This window comes from Anomaloglossus baeobatrachus, chromosome 10 (assembly GCF_048569485.1).
Source record: "Anomaloglossus baeobatrachus isolate aAnoBae1 chromosome 10, aAnoBae1.hap1, whole genome shotgun sequence".
In the NCBI taxonomy this organism is placed as follows: Eukaryota; Metazoa; Chordata; class Amphibia; order Anura; family Aromobatidae; genus Anomaloglossus; species Anomaloglossus baeobatrachus.
The window spans coordinates 8142643-8167460 of NC_134362.1; the positions used below are offsets into that span (position 1 = coordinate 8142643).

Sequence of the window (24818 nt, forward strand, 5' to 3'; positions counted from 1 at the left end):
CCGGTATCTGCACTGGGTTCAGGTGAGGACGCGGCGGCCGCGCTCCTGGTTCTGTCCCGGTATCTGCACTGGGTTCAGGTGAGGACGCGGCGGCAGCGCTCCTGGTTCTGTCCCGGTATCTGCACTGGGTTCAGGCGAGGACGCGGCGGCCGCGCTCCCGGTTCTGTCCCGGTATCTGCACTGGGTTCAGGCGAGGACGCGGCGGCAGCGCTCCTGGTTCTGTCCCGGTATCTGCACTGGGTTCAGGCGAGGATGCGGCGGCCGCGCTCCCGGTTCTGTCCCGGTATCTGCACTGGGTTCAGGTGAGGACGCGGCGGCCGCGCTCCCGGTTCTGTCCCGGTATCTGCACTGGGTTCAGGTGAGGACGCGGCGGCAGCGCTCCTGGTTCTGTCCCGGTATCTGCACTGGGTTCAGGCGAGGATGCGGCGGCCGCGCTCCCGGTTCTGTCCCGGTATCTGCACTGGGTTCAGGCGAGGACGCGGCGGCAGCGCTCCTGGTTCTGTCCCGGTATCTGCACTGGGTTCAGGTGAGGACGCGGCGGCCGTGCTCCCGGTTCTGTCCCGGTATCTGCACTGGGTTCAGGCGAGGACGCGGCGGCCGCGCTCCCGGTTCTGTCCCGGTATCTGCACTGGGTTCAGGTGAGGACGCGGCGGCCGCGCTCCCGGTTCTGTCCCGGTATCTGCACTGGGTTCAGGCGAGGATGCGGCGGCCGCGCTCCCGGTTCTGTCCCGGTATCTGCACTGGGTTCAGGTGAGGACGCGGCGGCCGCGCACTGAGTCTAATGGTCAGAAGCCGCTTAGCGCAGCCATTAATGAGGGGCATCTGGAGGGGCGGGAGGACTTTTCACATCATTCATTGTGGTCTGAGCATCCACAATGTGAACATTAATCTAAGGCAAGATCTAATATAAAAGTATTCATCCCAGCAGAAAGTCTCCACGCCCTGTGCTCGTCTCGGGGGCCAGTGGTTGTGGCTTTTTTAGTTGATTTTATTTTTCATTATTTGCACCAATAAGTTGTGTGACCCTTAATCTGACGCCCGCGCCTCTGGGGGTGACCGTCAGAAATAATGACATAAAATAATAATATCCAGCGCAATAACGGGGGACAAAAGCCGCAGTCACAAGAACGACCAAAAAAACAGGACCAAGTAGAAAACCCCCTCTAAGAAAGGCGCAAGGATGAGACCGGAGCAAATGTGACAATGATCGGGCCTCGGTCACACGTCAGAGCGTGAATGAGGCCGCATCTTCCCCTACAGATATTTCCCCGCAGTTCCTGCCCCGGCCATGTGGTGGCGCTGTGGTGCTGCCATGTAGGGGGGAGGGGTACATAGATCAGGACACAATGTGCCAGCGCTTTTCTATAAATAGCAGAATAATAAAATACATCTAGTATAAAACCTCCGGGGGGCGGCAGATATAAAAAGCACAGAGGCCGGGGCGTCACGGGGGTCCGCAGCACAAGACGACGGCGGGTGATGAGAACGCCGGCTCTCCTGAGCTCATGAGCCATCTTCTTATGCTTCCGATGAGCTGATATAAAGAGAGGAAAGGGTTAATCCGGTGCATAATAGCCGCATACTCCATAACCTCACCGCAGGGAGCTCCTCTAATGCTGCGTGCCCCCCGGAAGACCCCCGCTCCCTGCTATTATCCCATCAATGCCAGAATGGCCCTTTAGGAGGGTGCATGGATTTGGAGCCAGATAAGGGGCACAAATAAATCCCCCCTTTTAATAACCTCATCATCCGCTGTGCTGGACCCTTTCTGGAATATACAGGGGGTCCCTAAAGTCTGGACACACGGGCAAAATATATAGCGCAGCGTTTATGCAGTAAATTACAAGCGCACAGCGGCCGTGTAAACTGCTCCAATCTGCAAACATTGTGCGAATACTGGTGCTGCGCTACTGCTACTGGGGCGATACTTCACACACGAGACCCTCCGCTTATAGCCCGGCCGCTCCATGGACACGAGACCCTCCGCTTATAGCCCAGCCGCTCCATGGCAGCCGGTGTTCCCAGCTTCACCTTTATCATAAACCAGAAAAAGAAGTCAGGGGGGGGCTATGGTCAGGTGACCGATGAGACCCCCCACATCTTCCAATCCAGGTATTCACACACAATTACAGGGAGGAAAATTAGTATTTGATCCTCAGCAGATTTTGCTATTTTACCCTCTACAAAGAATAAAAAAAAATCCAGAAAATCCCATTTAACTGACTGCACTTTATTGCAAGAAATAAGTATTTTATCACCGAGCGACCAGCAGGAATTCTGCTCTCACAGACCTGGTATTTTTCTCTTCCTCTGCACTCATTACTTGTATTAATTCCACCTTAGTGACCTTGTTACCTGTATAATAGACCCCTGTCCACACAATCAAGCACACTCCAACCTCTCCACCGTGGCCAATAACAAAGAGCTGTCTAAGGACACCAGGGACAAAACTGCAGACCTGCACACAGCTGGGATGGGCTACAGGACAATAGGCAAGCAGCTTGGTGAGAAGGCAACAACTGTTGGCACAATTATCAGAAAATTGAAGAAACACAAGAGGACTGTCAATCTTACTCAGTCTGGGGCTCCAAGGAAGATCTCGCCTCGTGGGATAAGGATGATTCTGAGAAAGGCCAATGAATCAACGCAGAACTACATGGGAGGACCGGGTCAATGACCTGAAGAGAGCTGGGACCACAGTCTCAAAGATTACCATTAGGAACACACTATACCGTCATGGATTAAAATCCTGCAGGGCACAAGGTCCCCTGCTCACACCAGCACATGTCCAGGCCCGCCTGAAGTTCACCAGTGACCATCGGGATGATCCAGAGAAGGTCATGTGGTCAGATGAGGCCAAAAACGTTTTGGTATCAACTTTACTCACCATGTTTGGAGGAAGAAGACGGATGAGTTCAACAACAAGAATACCGTCCCAACCGTGAAGCATGGGGGTGGGAACATCATATTTTGGGGGTGCTTTTCTGCAACGGGACAGGACAACTGCACCATATTGAAGGGAGGATGAATGGAGTCATGTATTGCGAGATTTTGGTAAACAACCTCCTTCCCTCAATAAGGGCATTAAAGATGGGTCTTGGCTCGGTCTTCCAGCATGACAATGACCCAAAACACACAGCCAGGACAACTAAGAAGTGGCTCCATAAGAAGCATATCAAGGTGCTGGAGTGGCCGCCGGTCTCCAGACCTGAACCTAAGGGAAAATCTCTGGAGGAACTGAAACTCAATGTTGTCCAACAACAGCCCTGAAACCTGAAAGATCTGGAGAAGATCTGTATGGAGGAGTGACCTGAAAGATCTGTATGGAGGAGTGACCTGAAACATCTGGAGAAGATCTGTATGGAGGAGTGACCTGATAGATCTGGAGAAGATCTGTATGGAGGAGTGACCTGATAGATCTGGAGAAGATCTGTATGGAGGAGTGACCTGATAGATCTGGACAAGATCTGTATGGAGGAGTGACCTGATAGATCTGGACAAGATCTGTATGGAGGAGTGACCTGATAGATCTGGAGAAGATCTGTACGGAGGAGTGACCTGAAAGATCTGGAGGAGATCTGTACGGAGGAGCGATCTGACAGATCTGGAGGAGATCTGTATGGAGGAGTGACCTGAAAGATCTGGAGGAGATCTGTATGGAGGAGTGACCTAAGAGATCTGAAAGATCTGGAGGAGATCTGTATGGAGGAGTCTCTGATATCTCTGCTGCAGTGTGTAAACCTGGTGAAGATCTACTGGAAACCTCCGACCTCTGTAACTGCAGACAAAGGATTCCACTGAATATTCATCTGTTTTTCTATTGTATAAAATACTTATTTCCTGTAATAAAATGCAGATTAATTCTGTATAAATCCTATATTGGGATTCTCTGGATTTTTATTCTGTCACAGGGGACGTTTCCTACAATAGATATTACAGCCGCTCTATTCTGTGTATGAGGAAAACTGGAAAATCCGCAGCGGATCAGATCCTTATCTCCCCCCGGTATACTGAGTTTCCCGTGTAGAGACATTAGGGACGCCCGGTATACTGAGTTTCCCGTGTAGAGACATTAGGGACGCCCGGTATACTGAGTGTTCCGTGTCCAGACATTAGGGACGCCCGGTATACTGAGTTTCCCGTGTCCAGACATTAGGGACGCCCAGTATACTGAGTTTCCCGTGTAGAGACATTAGGGACGCCCGGTATACTGAGTTTCCCATGTCCAGACATTAGGGACGCCCGGTATACTGAGTTTCCCGTGTCCAGACATTAGGGACGCCCGGTATACTGAGTTTCCCGTGTAGAGACATTAGGGACGCCCGGTATACTGAGTTTCCCGTGTAGAGACATTAGGGACGCCCGGTATACTGAGTTCCCGTGTCCAGACATTAGGGACGCCCGGTATACTGAGTTTCCCGTGTCCAGACATTAGGGACGCCCGGTATACTGAGTTTCCCGTGTCCAGACATTAGGGACGCCCGGTATACTGAGTTTCCCGTGTCCAGACATTAGGGACGCCCGGTATACTGAGTTCCCGTGTCCAGACATTAGGGACGCCCGGTATACTGAGTTCCCGTGTCCAGACATTAGGGACGCCCGGTATACTGAGTTTCCCATGTCCAGACATTAGGGACGCCCGGTATACTGAGTGTTCCATGTCCAGACATTAGGGACGCCCGGTATACTGAGTTTCCCGTGTCCAGACATTAGGGACGCCCGGTATACTGAGTGTTCCGTGTCCAGACATTAGGGACGCCCGGTATACTTAGTTCCCGTGTCCAGACATTAGGGACGCCCGGTATACTGAGTTTCCCGTGTCCAGACATTAGGGACGCCCGGTATACTGAGTTTCCCATGTCCAGACATTAGGGACGCCCGGTATACTGAGTGTTCCATGTCCAGACATTAGGGACGCCCGGTATACTGAGTGTTCCGTGTCCAGACATTAGGGACGCCCGGTATACTGAGTGTTCCGTGTCCAGACATTAGGGACGCCCGGTATACTGAGTGTTCCGTGTCCAGACATTAGGGACGCCCGGTATACTGAGTTCCCGTGTCCAGACATTAGGGACGCCCGGTATACTGAGTTTCCCGTGTCCAGACATTAGGGACGCCCGGTATACTGAGTTTCCCATGTCCAGACATTAGGGACGCCCGGTATACTGAGTTTCCCATGTCCAGACATTAGGGACGCCCGGTATACTGAGTGTTCCATGTCCAGACATTAGGGACGCCCGGTATATTGAGTTTCCCGTGTCCAGACATTAGGGACGCCCGGTATACTGAGTTTCCCATGTCCAGACATTAGGGACGCCCGGTATACTGAGTTTCCCGTGTCCAGACATTAGGGACGCCCGGTATACTGAGTTTCCCGTGTCCAGACATTAGGGACGCCCGGTATACTGAGTTTCCCGTGTCCAGACATTAGGGACGCCCGGTATACTGAGTTTCCCGTGTCCAGACATTAGGGACGCCCGGTATACTGAGTTTCCCGTGTCCAGACATTAGGGACGCCCGGTATACTGAGTTCCCGTGTCCAGACATTAGGGACGCCCGGTATACTGAGTTTCCCGTGTCCAGACATTAGGGACGCCCGGTATACTGAGTGTTCCGTGTCCAGACATTAGGGACGCCCGGTATACTGAGTTTCCCATGTCCAGACATTAGGGACGCCCGGTATACTGAGTTTCCCGTGTCCAGACATTAGGGACGCCCGGTATACTGAGTTTCCCGTGTCCAGACATTAGGGACGCCCGGTATACTGAGTTTCCCGTGTCCAGACATTAGGGACGCCCGGTATACTGAGTTTTCCGTGTCCAGACATTAGGGACGCCCGGTATACTGAGTTTCCCATGTCCAGACATTAGGGACGCCCAGTATACTGAGTTCCCGTGTCCAGACATTAGGGACGCCCGGTATACTGAGTGTTCCGTGTCCAGACATTAGGGACGCCCGGTATACTGAGTTTCCCGTGTCCAGACATTAGGGACGCCCGGTATACTGAGTTCCCGTGTCCAGACATTAGGGACGCCCGGTATACTGAGTTCCCGTGTCCAGACATTAGGGACGCCCGGTATACTGAGTTCCCGTGTCCAGACATTAGGGACGCCCGGTATACTGAGTTTCCCGTGTCCAGACATTAGGGACGCCCGGTATACTGAGTTCCCGTGTCCAGACATTAGGGACGCCCGGTATACGGGAGGGACCCCACTTGCAAGGCTTTATCTAGGACCCCCAGGACCCGGCCATATTGCTGCCGGTGCTCACCGCTCCTCCTTGGCAGCGCCGCGGCTCGCGATGAACGGCACCACCTCTCTGTCCGCTCTTCCCACCTCAAGATGGTTCTTCTCCAGGTTTATCACACACTAGAAAGAGAAGCGGCATCAGGAGACGCTGATCCCAGGGATCGCTGGGGGCCGGTGTGTTACAGTATACCCGGACCTGCTGCAGGGGTCTTACCTTCAGCGAGCGCAGGGCCTGGAGACCCAGGGAGAAGCTTCGCTCCTTGTCATCTGCAGAGAAGAGGCCGAGATGTGAGGACCCCTCATATACAAAGAGGGGGGAGAATCAATGTCACCCCACAACTGACCTTCCGCCCCCCCCTCGGGTCATTTCCCCCTCATATATGGGGGTGCTGCACTGCTCCACACCATCCCGTGCACGGTGTGATACCCACCCACCACGGCGGCGCTGCAGTCCAGGGACACGCGGCCCAGCGTCACCGCCACGCGCTCCACCTGACCGATGCTCCGCACGTTGTAGGGCAGAGATATGGCCTCCTCTTTCTTGTAGGACCTGAAATGTTCCTTCAGCCTAAAATACAGGAGAAAAGAAGACGTCACGTCCTAGACTATAAGGGAATCTGTGGGTGTAAAGGGGTTAATCAGGCGTGATATTGTACAATAAGACGCTCTGCTCTTTGTCATTTCTGCTTGCTGTCAGTGAATAAGAGCATTCAGTATATTCAGTGAATATAAATCCACCCTGACCTCATACTTCTCACAGCTGAGGGTTTGCTACACTTGTATCTGGTGTAGACAATGCCGGGCTCAGACTGATACACTGACCCCTCAGGACAGATATCTGCTGTGTGTATCTCACATTGTAACATCCCCACCTTCAGAGGTCACTGACCCTTCTATATGGACCTGTCACCAGAGTCAGTGTACACTGCATACATCATCATGTGGATCACTTGTACCTGATGAGGCCGCTGTACTTACTGTGCAAATCCCTGATAGAATGGCTGCATCATTCATTGTGAAAGCTTAACCTTAATCTCCATCCGCCTGTCCTGACTGACGGCTCCTCCGTGTCCTCCCTGCTGAGATCTCACACTGCCCCCTATAAGCTGCCACTAACAGACGGGCTCTGTGGGCGGAGATTGGATCACTGTCAGGCTTGGAGGAGTTTGGATCGCTGTCAGGCTGGGTGGGCGGGGTTTTGGATCGCTGTCAGGCTGGGTGGGCGGGGTTTTGGATCGCTGTCAGGCTGGGTGGGCGGGGCTTGGATCGCTGTCAGGCTGGGTGGGCGGGGCTTGGATCACTGTCAGGCTGGGTGGGGCTTGGATTGCTGTCAGGCTGGGTGGGCGGAGCTTGGATTGCTGTCAGGCTGGGTGGGCGGAGCTTGGATTGCTGTCAGGCTGGGTGGGCGGGGTTTGGATCGCTGTCAGGCTGGGTGGGCGGGGTTTGGATCGCTGTCAGGCTGGGTGGGCGGGGCTTGGATCGCTGTCAGGCTGGGTGGGCGGGGCTTGGATTGCTGTCAGGCTGGGTGGGCGGGGCTTGGATTGCTGTCAGGCTGGGTGGGCGGGGCTTGGATTGCTGTCAGGCTGGGTGGGGCTTGGATTGCTGTCAGGCTGGGTGGGCGGGGCTTGGATTGCTGTCAGGCTGGGTGGGCGGGGCTTGGATTGCTGTCAGGCTGGGTGGGCGGGGTTTGGACCGCTGTCAGGCTGGGTGGGCGGGGTTTGGATCACTGTCAGGCTGGGTGGGCGGGGCTTGGATTGCTGTCAGGCTGGGTGGGCGGGGTTTGGATTGCTGTCAGGCTGGGTGGGCGGGGTTTGGATCACTGTCAGGCTGGGTGGGCGGGGTTTGGATTGCTGTCAGGCTGGGTGGGCGGGGCTTGGATTGTTGTCAGGCTGGGTGGGCGGGGCTTGGATTGTTGTCAGGCTGGGTGGGCGGGGCTTGGATTGCTGTCAGGCTGGGTGGGCGGGGCTTGGATTGCTGTCAGGCTGGGTGGGCGGGGCTTGGACCGCTGTCCAAACCCCAGCCCCCAAGTCTATTAGAAAGTTACAGGGACTCAAAATCATTTGTATGGAACTGGGGGGATTCTACAGACCCTGCCTCAAGGACTGCATTGCTATAAACACAATCTACCATCAGACTGACCTCACCCGGCAGCGCTGATTACAAGCAGCCACATAGGAGCAGCCACGACACCTGTGGAGGCCACAAAACGTGACACTGGCGCTCCACCCAGCACAATGGGATGGAGGTGGGGCAGGTGCCCTCCATTGGCAGAGGCACATGTGTACTAAGTGTCGCCTCCACAGCAGTGATGCCACTCGCCATACTTATCGCCAGTGCTCACATATACCGGAGCGCAGATCTGTCAGTAATCACCAGTAATGGACACTCACACAATCCCCGGGGCTGTGACTGCGCTGAGTGCTCGCTCGGACACTGGGATGTTGGGGGCTGTAATATTGACTGGGAGGATTACCCCGGATCGCTATAATCCTGCACTATTGCACTTCTCAGGAAATGTGCTGCTGCCGTTCCATGTTAATGAGTCAGATCTGAGCAGAGTGACCTGATTCTGCCAGAGGAGCGACAGCTCAGCACTTAATGCAGCTGTGCACAGGATACCCGCTGACATCACTAACTGGTGTAACCAGGGGCCTAACCGGAGTATGATGGGCCCCGGTGCAAAGTATGAGCCCGGCCCCCCCTTCCCAAGTGGTCAGATGTGTGGGCCATTAAATCTTATAAAGACAAACAATTTACTTCCCCTTCATTGTGGACTAATGTTGCCCATCCTCATGAATATGTCCCCATCCTGGTGTATGTCCCCATCCTGGCGTATTACCCCACCATGGCTATATCCTGGTATATATGTCACATCCTGGTATATATGTCCCCATTATGACCCAATACTGGTATATATGTCCCTATCATGGCCGCATCCTTGTATATGTCCCTATCATGGCCCCATCCTGGTGTTTGACCCACATCATAACTATATCCTGGCATATATAGCCCCATCCTGGTAGATATGTCCCCATCATGACATCATCCTGGTATATATGTACACATCCTGGCCCCATTCTGGTATATGTCCCCATCATAGCCCCATTTTGGTATATATGGCCCCATCATGATATTTATATCCCCATCATGGCCCCATCCTGGTATATATGACCCCATCTTGGTATATATGTCCCCATCATAGCCCCATCCTGGTATTTATGTCCTCAGTCACCTCTAGAGCTGCAGCACTATTCTGCTGCTAAATCTTGTTTCATCCTCCAGAGCTGGCGTCACTATTCTGCTGTTACATCATGTCTTATCCTCCAGTCACCTCCAGAGCTGCACTCACTATTCTGCTGTTACATCATGTCTTATCCTCCCGTCACCTCCAGAGCTGCAATCACTATTGTGCTGTTACATCATGTCTTATCCTCCCGTCACCTCCAGAGCTGCAATCACTATTGTGCTGTTACATCATGTCTTATCCTCCCGTCACCTCCAGAGCTGCACTCACTATTCTGCTGTTACATCATGTCTTATCCTCCCATCACCTCCAGAGCTGCAGTCACTATTCTGCTGTTACATCATGTCTTATCTTCCAGTCACCTCCAGAGCTGCACTCACTATTCTGCTGTTACATCATGTCTTATCCTCCCGTCACCTCCAGAGCTGCAATCACTATTGTGCTGTTACATCATGTCTTATCCTCCCGTCACCCCCAGAGCTGCAATCACTATTGTGCTGTTACATCATGTCTTATCCTCCCGTCACCTCCAGAGCTGCAATCACTATTGTGCTTGTCTTATCCTCCCGTCACCTCCAGAGCTGCAATCACTATTGTGCTGTTACATCATGTCTTATCCTCCCGTCACCTTCAGAGCTGCACTCACTATTCTGCTGTTACATCATGTCTTATCCTCCCATCACCTCCAGAGCTGCAGTCACTATTCTGCTGTTACATCATGTTTTATCCTCCAGTCAACTCCAGAGCTGCACTCACTATTCTGCTCTTACATTGTGTTCACTGTTTGTCGGTATCTATAGATTATTGAATGGTTTTGCAGGACGCTGGTCGATTAGGCTTTCATGTCTCCTGGACGGTAGCCTGGACCTCCTACCTGCTGATGTCCATGGCTCCTCTTTTGAATTGCTGGTTGGGCGCGATGTCATCATTGCGGTGTGATGCAAACACAACCGTCAAGAGAGGAGCCAGATATACCGGCAGAGGAGCCGGAGATAGCGGTAGAGGAGCCGGAGATAGCAGCAGAGGTGGCGGCAGAGGAGCCGGAGATGGCGGTAGAGGAGCCGGAGATAGCAGCAGAGGTGGCGGCAGAGGAGCCGGAGATAGCGGTAGAGGAGCCGGAGATAGCAGCAGAGGTGGCGGCAGAGGAGCCGGAGATAGCGGTAGAGGAGCCGGAGATAGCAGCAGAGGTGGCGGCAGAGGAGCCGGAGGTGGCGGCAGAAGAGCCAGAGGTGGCGGCAGAGGAGCCGGAGGTGGCGGCAGAGGAGCCGGAGGTGGCGGCAGAGGAGCCAGAGGTGGCGGCAGAGGAGCCGGAGGTAGCGGCAGAGGTGGCTCCGGCAGGTAGCAGACGGTTTGCAGTGGTGGCAGAGGACTGTACACGATGTAATGCAATGTCTGGACTCGGCGACTCATCTGGATTTATAAACAGGAATGTTATCCGGCATCGTCCGTCCCCGGTGACACTGAGCGCACATCCCCCCGCAATGGAGAATCCGCAACCACTGCTCAGCTCCAGTGCATGATGGGAGAGACGATTACACTACAAATGAATGGATGTATCAATACTTAATTGATAAAATGTCTTCACCGCGGGAATCAGAGGATCCTGGCCCCGGACACAGCAATAGTCAGTGGAGGAGGGGGATCTTACCCAAGACGGTCCAGGCAGGCGGAGGATATGATGCTGTGCTGACAGGAGGTGTCAATCTTCACCTTCATCTCCTTCCCTGCGCACTGCACGATAACAAGAGAAACCGCATTACCTGGGGCAGGGGCAAAATAGAAGACCGTGTCTCGGGGGCAGGGGCCAGGAGGATGGGGCTAAGCAGAGGGGCCCATCTACCCTTACCCTCGACCAATCCCTGAGGGATGGCTGCCCGGCTGCTGGGTGATTTATCATGTTTATTATCTGTGCCCACATCACAATCTGTGACAATAAGGCGTGGTGACAATAAGGCGTGGTGACAATAAGGGGGGGTGACAATAAGGCGTGGTGACAATAAGGCGTGGTGACAATAAGGCGTGGTGACAATAAGGCGTGGTGACAATAAGGCGTGGTGACAATAAGGCGGCGTGACAATAAGGCGGCGTGACAATAAGGCGTGGTGACAATAAGGGGGGGTGACAATAAGGCGTGGTGACAATAAGGCGGCGTGACAATAAGGGGGGGTGACAATAAGGCGTGGTGACAATAAGGCGGCGTGACAATAAGGGGGGGTGACAATAAGGCGTGGTGACAATAAGGGGGGGTGACAATAAGGCGTGGTGACAATAAGGCGTGGTGACAATAAGGGGGGTGGTGACAATAAGGGGGGTGGTGACAATAAGGGGGGGTGACAATAAGGCGTGGTGACAATAAGGGGGTGGTGACAATAAGGGGGGGTGACAATAAGGGGGGTGACAATAAGGGGGGTGACAATAAGGCGTGGTGACAATAAGGGGGGGTGACAATAAGGGGGGGTGACAATAAGGGGGGTGGTGACAATAAGGCGTGGTGACTAAGGGGGTGGTGACAATAAGGGGGGGTGACAATAAGGCGTGGTGACAATAAGGGGGGGGTGACAATAAGGCGTGGTGACAATAAGGCGTGGTGACAATAAGGGGGGGTGACAATAAGGCGTGGTGACAATAAGGGGGGGTGACAATAAGGCGTGGTGACAATAAGGGGTGGGTGACAATAAGGCGTGGTGACAATAAGGGGGGGGTGACAATAAGGCGTGGTGACAATAAGGGGTGGGTGACAATAAGGCGTGGTGACAATAAGGGGGGGTGACAATAAGGCGTGGTGACAATAAGGGGGGTGGTGACTAAGGCGTGGTGACAAGGGGGGGTGACAATAAGGCGTGGTGACAATAAGGGGGGGGTGTCACAAACCACCGGGGGGGTCACTCAGAAATCCCCCGCGCTGGCTACCAGTACGTCACAATCGGGGGGTAACAAGTGGGGGTCACCCCTCCTTTATACCTCCCGACCGACAGAGCACGTGATGCGCTCTCTAGCGCCCCTCTTATAGTCAGGCCAATTATGGAATTGCCCGACAATAAGCAAGGAGGCCGCTATACTACTTATGCCGATTATTGAAGGGTCCCCGGTGAGAGTAGGGTATATATTCCCCCGACCTCCGCGGGCGGAATATATAAAATCTCCCCGAATCTCACTGGCCTCCCCACAATAATCCTTGGCACAACTCGCTGCCACCAACCGCTTCACGGTAACTATTAGCCGAACACACAGACGTGGGATTCAAGATCGAGATAACAGAACAGCCCAAGATTAATTATATAATTTAATCAGCCTAAAGCACACTAGAAACTACAATATATACAATAGGGAATCTACAGAATATACATATGTCAGAGTACAGTTACAGATAAAGCATGGTTTACAAACAGGTATGCAATTCAATCAGTTACCTTGTGCGTCTGGCCACAGGGGGGCGCTGTAGACCAGGTTTCTAGGAACTCCCACAGATGTTTCCTGCACGTGACCCCCAGCGAAAGAACACTGGAAAATGGCCGAAGTAGGGTTATCAACCTGGACAAATCCAGGTCCCCTCCTACCTTCGTGACCTCAGAGGGAGCACTGCTCCACCCCTGGCTGGAGTTATGGACAAAATCCACAACATGGAATATGGGCCATAACTTTGCCTGGGAGCGTCGTAGGCGGACGCCAATGCTCTCATTGTGACAGTTATGAATTTAGCTACAGAACGAGGGGACTCATGACCTGCCTGCCAGTTCCCCATTGGCTGATATCACGCCTGGGGCATTTCCCAATGTCCTGCTCCCATAAAAAGGGTGTGCCGGCATCGTCCGCATGCGGAGACACCATTTTTATGGTTGCCATATTTATCGGAAATATGGCTTGCGAGATATGAACCATTTTTTACTGGAGTCGTTCTGTCTGGCTATTTCCATAGCCTTGCTAATGAGATACAACTCTTGTTACAGGGTGACGGCAGGGAGTCATCCTGTGTCCATTGTTCCCACACCACCTCATCTCCATATCACAGGAGATGGCCATGGGATTTGTTGCTAAACCAGTTGTGTGAAGGAAAGGGGGGGTTACACCAGGAGAGGGCTTCCTGACATACTTGAATATCATGATTTATCGTCATATCTCCGGATTTACCTCACACCTCCCCCCTTTTGAGGGCGCTAGGGGGCAGCACACTCCGGTGTTCCCCCGTGCGCCCGTCCGCGACCTCTCCTTGTCGGGACAGCCCGTCTGCGTTACCGTGGTCACGGCCCCTTTTGTGGCGAATGGTGAAGTTGTATTGCTGGAGCGCAAGGCTCCATCGCAACAATCGCCCATTCGTCCCAGAGACGGTGTGCAACCAGCTGAGGGGATTGTGGTCCGTCTCCACGATGAAGTGGCGCCCGTATAGATAGGGTTGCAGACGCTGCAGGGCCCACACTATGGCCAGGCACTCCTTCTCCATCGTGGAATAGGCAACTTCCCTTGGTAACAGCTTCCTGCTCAGGTACAAGACTGGGTGCTCTTGGCTCGCAGAGTCCACCTGGCTGAGCACCGCACCGAGGCCGAAGTCACTGGCGTCGGTCTGTACTACAAACGGCCGCGTGAAGTCGGCTGCCTGTAGCACGGGCGGGCTGGACAGGGCGTCCTTTAGGGCCCGGAAGGCTGTCTCGCAGTCCATTGTCCAATCGACTGCAGAGGGCAGCTTCTTCTTGGTGAGGTCCGTCAAGGGCTTTGCCAGGCTACTATAGCATGGAACAAACCTCCTATAGTACCCAGCGGTCCCCAAGAAGGACATCACCTGCTTCTTGGTCCTGGGGGTGGGCCAGGATGCGATGGCCTCCACTTTCTCAGGCTCTGGCTTCAGTGTTCTCCTGCCTACCCGGTGACCGAGGTACTGGACCTCGCTCATGGCCAGCTGACACTTGCCCGGCTTGATGGTCAAACCTGCCCGGTGGACCCGCCTGAGCACCTGTGCTAGATGCTCTAGGTGATCTTCCCAGGTGGGACTGAAGACGGCAATGTCATCCAGGTACGCGGCCGCGTACCCTTCAAGTCCCTTGAGCAGGGTGTTGACCATCCGCTGGAAAGTGGCAGGGGCATTCCTCATCCCGAATGGCATCACCGTGGACTCGTACAGTCCAAATGGGGTAATAAAGGCAGAGCGTTCCCTGGCCTTGCGAGTCAGGGGGATCTGCCAATATCCCCGGCTCAGGTCCATGATGGTCAGGTACTGAGCCCCGGCCAACTGATCGAGCAGGTCATCGATGCGTGGCATTGGGTACGCATCGGCGACCGTGACAGCATTGAGCCCCCTGTAGTCCACGCAGAACCGAGTGGTTCGGTCCTTCTTAGGGACGAGGACTACAGGCGAGGCCCAAGCGCTGTTGGATGCCTGGATCACCCCCAGCTTCAGCATCTCGTCAATCTCCTGGCGCATGTGTTGCTGCACCTCCAGGGAGACCCGATATGCTGAACGCCGGATCGGGGGATGATCCCCAGTGTCCACGTGATGGACAGCCAAGTCAGTCCTTCCGGGCTGGTTGGTAAACAACCCCCGGAAGGGGTGTAGGGTGGCCCACAGCTGGGACCGTTGGTCCTCCAAGAGCTGGTGGCCAACCTCCACATCCTCAATGGATCCGCCTGCCCTAACCTGGGCTAGCATATCCAAGAGGGTTTCCGCTTCTCCCTCCTCGGGCAGGTTGCACACGGGGAGCGCACATGCCTCCCGCTCATGATGTGCCTTCATCATGTTCACATGGAAGGGCTTCCGCCTTCCACGGGCAGGGTCCAGGGTGACCAGGTACGTCACAGGGTTGAGCTGCTGGTACACGAGGTATGGGCCTTCCCAGGCTGCCTGAAGCTTGTCCTGTGGTACGGGGACCAGTACCCACACCTTTTGACCCACTTGGTAGGTCCTCTCACAAGCGTTCTGGTCGTACCAACGCTTCTGATCGGCCTGGGCTTGAGCCATATTGTCGTGTACCAGTTGCGTCAAGGCCTGCATTTTGTCCCGGAAGCGCATGACATACTCGATAACCGACACTCCAGGGGTGGCCAAATCCCCTTCCCAAGCCTCTTTCACCAGAGCCAGGGGGCCCCGCACACGTCGCCCGTACAGGAGCTCAAACGGTGAGAATCCTGTTGAGGCCTGTGGAACCTCCCGGTAAGCAAATAACAGGTGTGGGAGATACCGCTCCCAGTCACGCCCATGGGAGTCGACCAACATCTTAAGCATCTGCTTTAAGGTGCCATTGAACCGCTCGCACAGGCCATTAGTCTGTGGATGGTACGGGCTGGCCACCAGATGTCGCACCTGGACCTGCTTACAGAGGGCCTCCATCAGCTGGGACATGAATTGGGTCCCCCGGTCAGTGAGCATTTCCTGGGGAAAACCCACTCGGGAGAAAATCTCCAGCAATGCGGTGGCCACCTTGTCAGCCCGAAGGGACGACAAGGCCACTGCTTCTGGGTACCGGGTGGCATAGTCCACTACCGTCAGTATGAAGCGTCTCCCGGAGCTGCTGGGGATGGCCAGCGGGCCGACCAGATCCACAGCCACCCTCCTGAAAGGCTCATCGATGATTGGCAGAGATACTAGTGGGGCTTTGGGGTGTGGCCCCGCCTTCCCCACTCTCTGACAGGTTTCACACGAACGGCAGTAGGCAGCCACATCGGCCCCCATTTTTGGCCAGTAGAAATGCTGGTTTAACCTGGCCTTGGTCTTAGCGATCCCTAGGTGTCCGGCCATCGGAATCTCATGTGCGATCCGCAACAACTCCGTCCGGAACGGATAGGGTACCACCAACTGTCGGTCCCTGGGCCACGCCTCCGGTGAACCCTGCTGGACCGTGGCCCGGTACAGCCGTCCTTGGTCCCAGACCACTCGCTCCGGGTCCGAGTCCGAGGGAGGCTGGGCCGCCTGCTCCTTAAGAGCTTTCAGGCTGTCGTCAGCTTCTAACGCTGCCTGAAACCCCTGACTAGATGTGGCCAGAATCGACGAGACTGTCACATCTTCGGTCAGTACCCCGGGACCTGTGTCCTGGCCTCCACCTGACTCGGCTGCCACTTGGTCAGAAGGGGAAGAGCTATCGGACCTCCGGGAGGCCCCTTGGCTTCCAGCACTCCCACTGCGGGTGACAGCGGCCACAGCCGCTGCGACCGTGGGTCGTGCCTGCTCCTCCTCCGTTCCTGACCAAGTCGCCGGTTCAGGCAGACCTACCTGGCTTCCTGACACCCCGGTTGTGGGGGAACCATGCACCGAGATCTTACCTGGGAGCACTTCCGCTCCTGGACCGGCCCCAATCTCACCTGCCTGTTCCCCTCCTGCAGCAACAGAACCCCGCTGTGAAATCTCTGGGGACCCCACATTTGCTGTGGTAGCCCCCACCCCACACACTGGTCCTCCCCCTGCAGCACCCTGCTCTCTGCTTATCCCTGCAGAGGGCAACAGATCCCAGCTCACAGGCTGATTACTTGTAGAGGCATTGTCACACCTTTCTCTGACCCCCTCCCCTGTCACAGCTGCAGCTGTGTGTGTGTCTATGGTGTCTATGCAAGCAGAAATATCAGAGTTCACTCCCTCCTCCCTTACATCATTCATAGATAACACATTAACATTGTCCGGAGGCATGTCAGTACTGGCTGAAGGTTCAGCCCTTGGTTGGGGCCCAAACTGGGAGGTTATCTGCCCCAAATCTGTCCCAAGTAGCACGTTTGCGGGGATCCGATCAGTTACCCCCACCTCCCTCACCCCTCGCCCTGCGCCCCAGTCCACATAAATGTCAGCAACAGGCAGCGCCGGGTCAATGCCTCCAATCCCGGAGACAGCGAGGGTTTTTCCAGGGATCAAGTCTTGGGGGGACACCATCTCAGGCCGCACCAGAGTCACCTCCGAGGCGCTGTCTCGCAGTCCTATGGTCACAGACCGGCCGACGGTGACAGGTTGGAAGCTGTCCAGGGACCTACCACCACCCCCACCCACACAATACACCTTGGGCGGCCCTTGGGACGGGGACGGAGCCGGGGCCTTGGGACGCTGAGGGCACATGGCCTTGAAGTGTCCAGGTAGGTTGCACTGGTGGCACCGTCTTGGTTCCGCCACGGGCCTGGAGAGGGGAGTTGAGGGGGACACCCCCTGCAGTCTAGGGGCAGGTGGGGCAGTCGCAGAATTCATCTTACCCCCTCTCCAGGTGCTGCTGGTGGCCGCTCTCCTGGCCTCAGGGGCCCGGTTGTTGGTGTAGTCATCGGCAAGGGCAGCTGTAGCCGTGGACCCCTTTGGCTTCTGGTCTCGGATGAACTGGCGGAGATCCTCAGGGCAGTTCCACAAGAGTTGCTCCGTGATGAACAAGTCCAGGATCTCCGGTCCGGTGGAAAGCTGCAGGCCTTGGGTCCAGTGGTCGGCAGCTCGGGCAAGTGCCCGCCGGTGGTCAGCCCAGGAGTCCTTTGGTCCCTTCTGTAGGCTCCGGAACTTCTTGCGGTAGGACTCTGGAGTGAGGTTGTACTGTTGGATCAGGGCCCGCTTGATGGTGTCGTAGCCCTGATCTGCCTCAGCAGGCAAGTCCCCAAGGATATCCAGGGCCTTACCCCTTAAACGGGGGGTCAGGTATTTGGCCCACTGGTCCTTGTCCAGATGGTGCTGCAAGCAAGTCCGTTCAAAAGCAGTCAAGAAAGAGTCCAAGTCTCCATCCTTCTCCAGCACTGGGAAGTCCTCAACACGGACCTTTGGAAGTTTGGTGTCTTGAAGGTCACGTGTGGCTGATGAGGGCCGGAGCTGAGCTAGCTGCAGCTGGTGGTCACGGTCTGCCTGTTGCCGTCGCTCCGCAGCCTCACGCTCTGCCTGGCGCTCTTCACGCGCTGCCTGCCGCTCTGCCCTGCGCTCTGCCAGGAGTTCCTTGTAGCCCTCCTGGTCTCCAGCCTGGAGAAGGGCCATAGCCATTTGAAGAAGGCTATCCGAGCCTCCCAGGCTCGGTGGAATGGCACGTGGTGATCTGCGGCCCGCTGCGGAGCCTGGTGATTCACTGTCCATTGCAGAGCGGAGGGCTGGCATCTGGCTCGTTGAGGACCCTTGGGCGAGCTCCTCCTCATTTTGTCCAGCAGTGCCAGGTTGTGCGATGTCCTCTGCAGAGCTGTTCTCTGGCGTCGGGCTCTTGGAGGGCTCGTGGACAACCTCCTCATCGTCTCTGGCCTGAGCATCGGCCATTCCTTTGGCTTTGCTCCTGGTGCTCTCAGCCATTCTTGCAGACTTTGGTCACTGACACAGAATTGACACCTGATGCCTCCACACACCTTACAGTATCTGCACTCTGACACTCTAGTGTTGAGCTAGTCTGAAGACCCCAGCAGCCACAGCTGCTGCAGGCAGTCTTTAGTGTCTGGGAGTATGGGTCTCACACTCACACACACTATTATCTCGATCCCACCGCTTGCCACCAATATGTCACAAACCACCGGGGGGGTCACTCAGAAATCCCCCGCGCTGGCTACCAGTACGTCACAATCGGGGGGTAACAAGTGGGGGTCACCCCTCCTTTATACCTCCCGACCGACAGAGCACGTGATGCGCTCTCTAGCGCCCCTCTTATAGTCAGGCCAATTATGGAATTGCCCGACAATAAGCAAGGAGGCCGCTATACTACTTATGCCGATTATTGAAGGGTCCCCGGTGAGAGTAAGGTATATATTCCCCCGACCTCCGCGGGCGGAATATATAAAATCTCCCCGAATCTCACTGGCCTCCCCACAATAATCCTTGGCACAACTCGCTGCCACCAACCGCTTCACGGTAACTATTAGCCGAACACACAGACGTGGGATTCAAGATCGAGATAACAGAACAGCCCAAGATTAATTATATAATTTAATCAGCCTAAAGCACACTAGAAACTACAATATATACAATAGGGAATCTACAGAATATACAGATGTCAGAGTACAGTTACAGATAAAGCATGGTTTACAAACAGGTATGCAATTCAATCAGTTACCTTGTGCGTCTGGCCACAGGGGGGCGCTGTAGACCAGGTTTCTAGGAACTCCCACAGATGTTTCCTGCACGTGACCCCCAGCGAAAGAACACTGGAAAATGGCCGAAGTAGGGTTATCAACCTGGACAAATCCAGGTCCCCTCCTACCTTCGTGACCTCAGAGGGAGCACTGCTCCACCCCTGGCTGGAGTTATGGACAAAATCCACAACATGGAATATGGGCCATAACTTTGCCTGGGAGCGTCGTAGGCGGACGCCAATGCTCTCATTGTGACAGTTATGAATTTAGCTACAGAACGAGGGGACTCATGACCTGTCTGCCAGTTCCCCATTGGCTGATATCACGCCTGGGGCATTTCCCAATGTCCTGCTCCCATAAAAAGGGTGTGCCGGCATCGTCCGCATGCGGAGACACCATTTTTATGGTTGCCATATTTATCGGAAATATGGCTTGCGAGATATGAACCATTTTTTACTGGAGTCGTTCTGTCTGGCTATTTCCATAGCCTTGCTAATGAGATACAACTCTTGTTACAGGGTGACGGCAGGGAGTCATCCTGTGTCCATTGTTCCCACACCACCTCATCTCCATATCACAGGAGATGGCCATGGGATTTGTTGCTAAACCAGTTGTGTGAAGGAAAGGGGGGGTGACACCAGGAGAGGGCTTCCTGACATACTTGAATATCATGATTTATCGTCATATCTCCGGATTTACCTCACAGGGGGTGACAATAAGGCGTGGTGACAATAAGGGGAGGTATCCTACAGATTGTGATGAGGCCACAGTTAATTTAAAGCAAGGTACTGGGCGGCCATGAACCGTGACTACAAATGTTCAGGGTCACGCGGTGTGTTTTGAAATCTGCAGCTGCATCAGACTCTGCAATATACACAAATCTGCTGGAAAGGAGCATAGGACTGACAGGAGTGATTGCACTGCAGGTGGAGCTGTATATAGAGGGGCTGAGAGCTTCAAAATCCATAATCTCACTGCTGGAGGGGGTGTATATTGAGCTGAGAGGTGTGATGTACTGTAGGATGGGGCTGAGAAGAGTGATGTACTGTAGGATGAGCTGAGAGGAGTGATGTACTGTATGATGGGGCAGAGAGGAGTGATGCACTGTAGGATGGAGCTGAGAGGAGTGATGCACTGTAGGATGAGCTGAGAGGAGTGATGTACTGTATGATGGGGCAGAGAGGTGTGATGTACTGTAGGATGGGGCTGAGAGGAGTGATGCACTGTAGGATGGATCTGAGAGGAGTGATGCACTGTAGGATGAGCTGAGAGGAGTGATGTACTGTATGATGGGGCAGAGAGGTGTGATGTACTGTAGGATGGGGCTGAGAGGAGTGAAGCACTGTAGGATGGAGCTGAGAGGAGTGATGCACTGTATGATGGGGCAGAGAGGTGTGATGTACTGTAGGATGAGCTGAGAGGAAGGATGTACTGTAGGATGGGGTAGAGAGGTGTGATGTACTGTAGGATGGGGCTGAGAGGAGTGATGCACTGTAGGATGGAGCTGAGAGGAGGGATATACTGTAGGATGGGGCAGAGAGGACGGATATACTGTAGGATGGGGCTGACAGGAGTGATGCACTGTAGGATGGGGCTGAGAGGACGGATATACTGTAGGATGGGGCTGACAGGAGTGATGCACTGTAGGATGGAGCTGAGAGGAGGGATATACTGTAGGATGGGGCAGAGAGGAGAGATGCACTGTAGGATGGAGCTGAGAGGAGGGATATACTGTAGGATGGGCCTGAGAGGAGGGTTGCACTGTAGGATGGAGCTGAGAGGAGTGATGCACTGTAGGATGGTGCTGAGAGGAGGGATATACTGTAGGATGGGGCTGAGAGGACGGATATACTGTAGGATGGGGCTGAGAGGAGTGATGCACTGTAGGATGGTGCTGAGAGGAGGGATGTACTGTAGGATGGGGCTGAGAGGAGTTATGTACTGTAAGATGGGGTTGAGAGGTGGAATGTACTGCAGGAAGGGGCTGATAGGATTGATGTACTGCAGGACAGTCTGTATATTTAGGGCTGAGAGGAGTGATGTACTGCAGAAGGTGGTTGTATAAAGAGGGACTGAGGGGAGTGATGTACTATGGGATGGGGCTGATAGGAGGGATGTACTGTAGGTTGGGGCTGTGAGGGATTTACTGCAAGAGAACATTGTCTATAGATGGCTCATAGAAGAGATGATCTGCAGGAGAGGGCTGTATATTGAGGGCTGAGAGGAGTGATGTACTGCAGGAAGGGATTGTATAAAGAAAGACAGAAGTGAGGTACTAAAGGATTGGGATGCGGCTGAGGAGTGATGTACAACAAGAGGGGGCTGTATATAAAGGGACTGAGAGGAGTAATGTACCTTTTAATAGGGCTGTATATAGAAAGGGTAAGAGGAGTGATATAATGCAGAAGTTCTATAGTAGGGGGCTGTATATATAGATTAATCCTTGCATTATATCATTGCATTAGTAATAGACCCCTCTACCTGACACCAGACAAACACTGCCTCGTCCTCGTCGCTCCTCCTTGGGGTCTCCGACTTCCCATGATTTACTTTGTTGCTCTGGGCTGAGACTTCGCTCTTCGGGCTCCATGTCGGGCGATTGTTCCGCAGTTTGGAAATATTGGATTCCAGCAAACGTCTGTGCAGAACATTGTGCGGCTGCTGCAAAAGAAAAAGCCGAAAAATGAGGGACCCGCAATGTGACAGCCTCCACCAGCAAATGAGGGACCCGCAATGTGACGGCCTCCACCAGCAAATGAGGGACCCGCAATGTGACAGCCTCCACCAGCAAATGAGGGACCCGCAATGTGACAGCCTCCACCAGCAAATGAGGGACCCGCAATGTGACAGCCTTCACCAGCAAATGAGGGACCCACAATGTGACAGCCTCCACCAGCAAATGAGGGACCCGCAATGTGACAGCCTCCACCAGCAAATGAGGGACCCGCAATGTGACAGCCTTCACCAGCAAATGAGGGACCCACAATGTGACAGCCTCCACCAGCAAATGAGGGACCCGCAATGTGACAGCCTCCACCAGCAAATGAGGGACCCGCAATGTGACAGCCTCCACCAGCAAATGAGGGACCCGCAATGTGACAGCCTCCACCAGCAAATGAGGGACCCGCAATGTGACAGCCTCCACCAGCAAATGAGGGACCCGCAATGTGACAGCCTCCACCAGCAAATGAGGGACCCGCAATGTGACAGCCTCCACCAGCAAATGAGGGACCCGCAATGTGACAGCCTCCACCAGCAAATGAGGGACCCACAATGTGACAGCCTCCACCAGCAAATGAGGGACCCGCAATGTGACAGCCTCCACCAGCAAATGAGGGACCCACAATGTGACAGCCTCCACCAGCAAATGAGGGACCCGCAATGTGACAGCCTCCACCAGCAAATGAGGGACCCGCAATGTGACAGCCTTCACCAGCAAATGAGGGACCCACAATGTGACAGCCTCCACTAGCAAATGAGGGACCCGCAATGTGACGGCCTCCACCAGCAAATGAGGGACCCGCAATGTGAAGGCCTCCACCAGCAAATGAGGGACCCGCAATGTGACAGCCTCCACCAGCAAATGAGGGACCCGCAATGTGAAGGCCTCCACCAGCAAATGAGGGACCCGCAATGTGACAGCCTCCACCAGCAAATGAGGGACCCGCAATGTGACAGCCTCCACCAGCAAATGAGGGACCCGCAATGTGACAGCCTCCAGCAGCAAATGAGGGACCCGCAATGTGACAGCCTCCAGCAGCAAATGAGGGACCCACAATGTGACAGCCTCCACCAGCAAATGAGGGACCCGCAATGTGACAGCCTCCACCAGCAAATGAGGGACCCGCAATGTGACAGCCTCCACCAGCAAATGAGGGACCCGCAATGTGACAACCTCCACCAGCAAATGAGGGACCTGCAATGTGACAGCCTCCACCAGCAAATGAGGGACCCGCAATGTGACAGCCTCCACCAGCAAATGAGGGACCCGCAATGTGACAGCCTCCACCAGCAAATGAGGGACCCGCAATGTGACAGCCTCCACCAGCAAATGAGGGACCCGCAATGTGACAGCCTCCACCAGCAAATGAGGGACCCGCAATGTGACAGCCTCCACCAGCAAATGAGGGACCCGCAATGTGACAGCCTCCACCAGCAAATGAGGGACCCGCAATGTGATGGCCTCCACCAGCAAATGAGGGACCCGCAATGTGACGGCCTCCACCAGCAAATGAGGGACCCGCAATGTGACGGCCTCCACCAGCAAATCAGGGACCCGCAATGTGACAGCCTCCACCAGCACATGAGGGACCCGCAATGTGACGGCCTCCACCAGCAAATGAGGGACCCGCAATGTGACGGCCTCCACCAGCAAATGAGGGACCCGCAATGTGACGGCCTCCACCAGCAAATGAGGGACGCGCAATGTGACGGCCTCCACCAGCAAATGAGGGACCCGCAATGTGACGGCCTCCACCAGCAAATGAGGGACCCGCAATGTGACGGCCTCCACCAGCAAATGAGGGACCCGCAATGTGACAGCCTCCACCAGCAAATGAGGGACCCGCAATGTGACGGCCTCCACCAGCAAATGAGGGACCCGCAATGTGACGGCCTCCACCAGCAAATGAGGGACCCGCAATGTGACGGCCTCCACCAGCAAATCAGGGACCCGCAATGTGACGGCCTCCACCAGCAAATCAGGGACCCGCAATGTGACGGCCTCCACCAGCAAATCAGGGACCCGCAATGTGACGGCCTCCACCAGCAAATCAGGGACCCGCAATGTGACGGCCTCCACCAGCAAATGAGGGACCCGCAATGTGACGGCCTCCACCAGCAAATGAGGGACCCGCAATGTGACGGCCTCCACCAGCAAATGAGGTACCCGCAATGTGACGGCCTCCACCAGCAAATCAGGGACCCGCAATGTGACGGCCTCCACCAGCAAATGAGGTACCCGCAATGTGACGGCCTCCACCAGCAAATCAGGGACCCGCAATGTGACGGCCTTCACCAGCAAATCAGGGACTCGCAATGTGACGGCCTTCACCAGCAAATCAGGGACCCGCAATGTGACGGCCTCCACCAGCATCTCCCGGACGGACTCACAGTAACATTGCGATAATACGTCATAAGCGGGCACTCGGAGTGCCACGCTCTGCAGGTGAAGCAGCTCGCAGTGCCGCACGCTGCAGGTGGAGCAGCTCGCAGTGCCGCACGCTGCAGGTGGAGCAGCTCGCAGTGCCGCACGCTGCAGGTGGAGCAGCTCGCAGTGCCGCACGCTGCAGGTGGAGCAGCTCGCAGTGCCGCACGCTGCAGGTGGAGCAGCTCGCAGTGCCGCACGC

The 24818-nt window shown here is 54.9% G+C and overlaps 1 protein-coding gene across 2 annotated transcripts in view; it reads right to left on the reverse strand.

Annotated features, from left to right (window-relative positions):
* Window positions 1-571: 571 nt before the first annotated feature.
* The window catches only part of NRIP3 (nuclear receptor interacting protein 3), a 40169-nt gene continuing 15922 nt past the window's right edge, over window positions 572-24818 (reverse strand). The window contains exons 2-7 of one of the 2 annotated variants that reach the window (XM_075325413.1): window positions 21952-22131; window positions 11141-11223; window positions 6680-6816; window positions 6463-6515; window positions 6271-6368; window positions 572-1534 (exon numbers count right to left, since the gene is read on the reverse strand). In XM_075325413.1, the coding sequence (XP_075181528.1) occupies window positions 1519-1534; window positions 6271-6368; window positions 6463-6515; window positions 6680-6816; window positions 11141-11223; window positions 21952-22131 (567 nt within the window). In that variant the 3' untranslated portion in view covers window positions 572-1518. The other variant, XM_075325412.1, reaches the window with a different exon arrangement.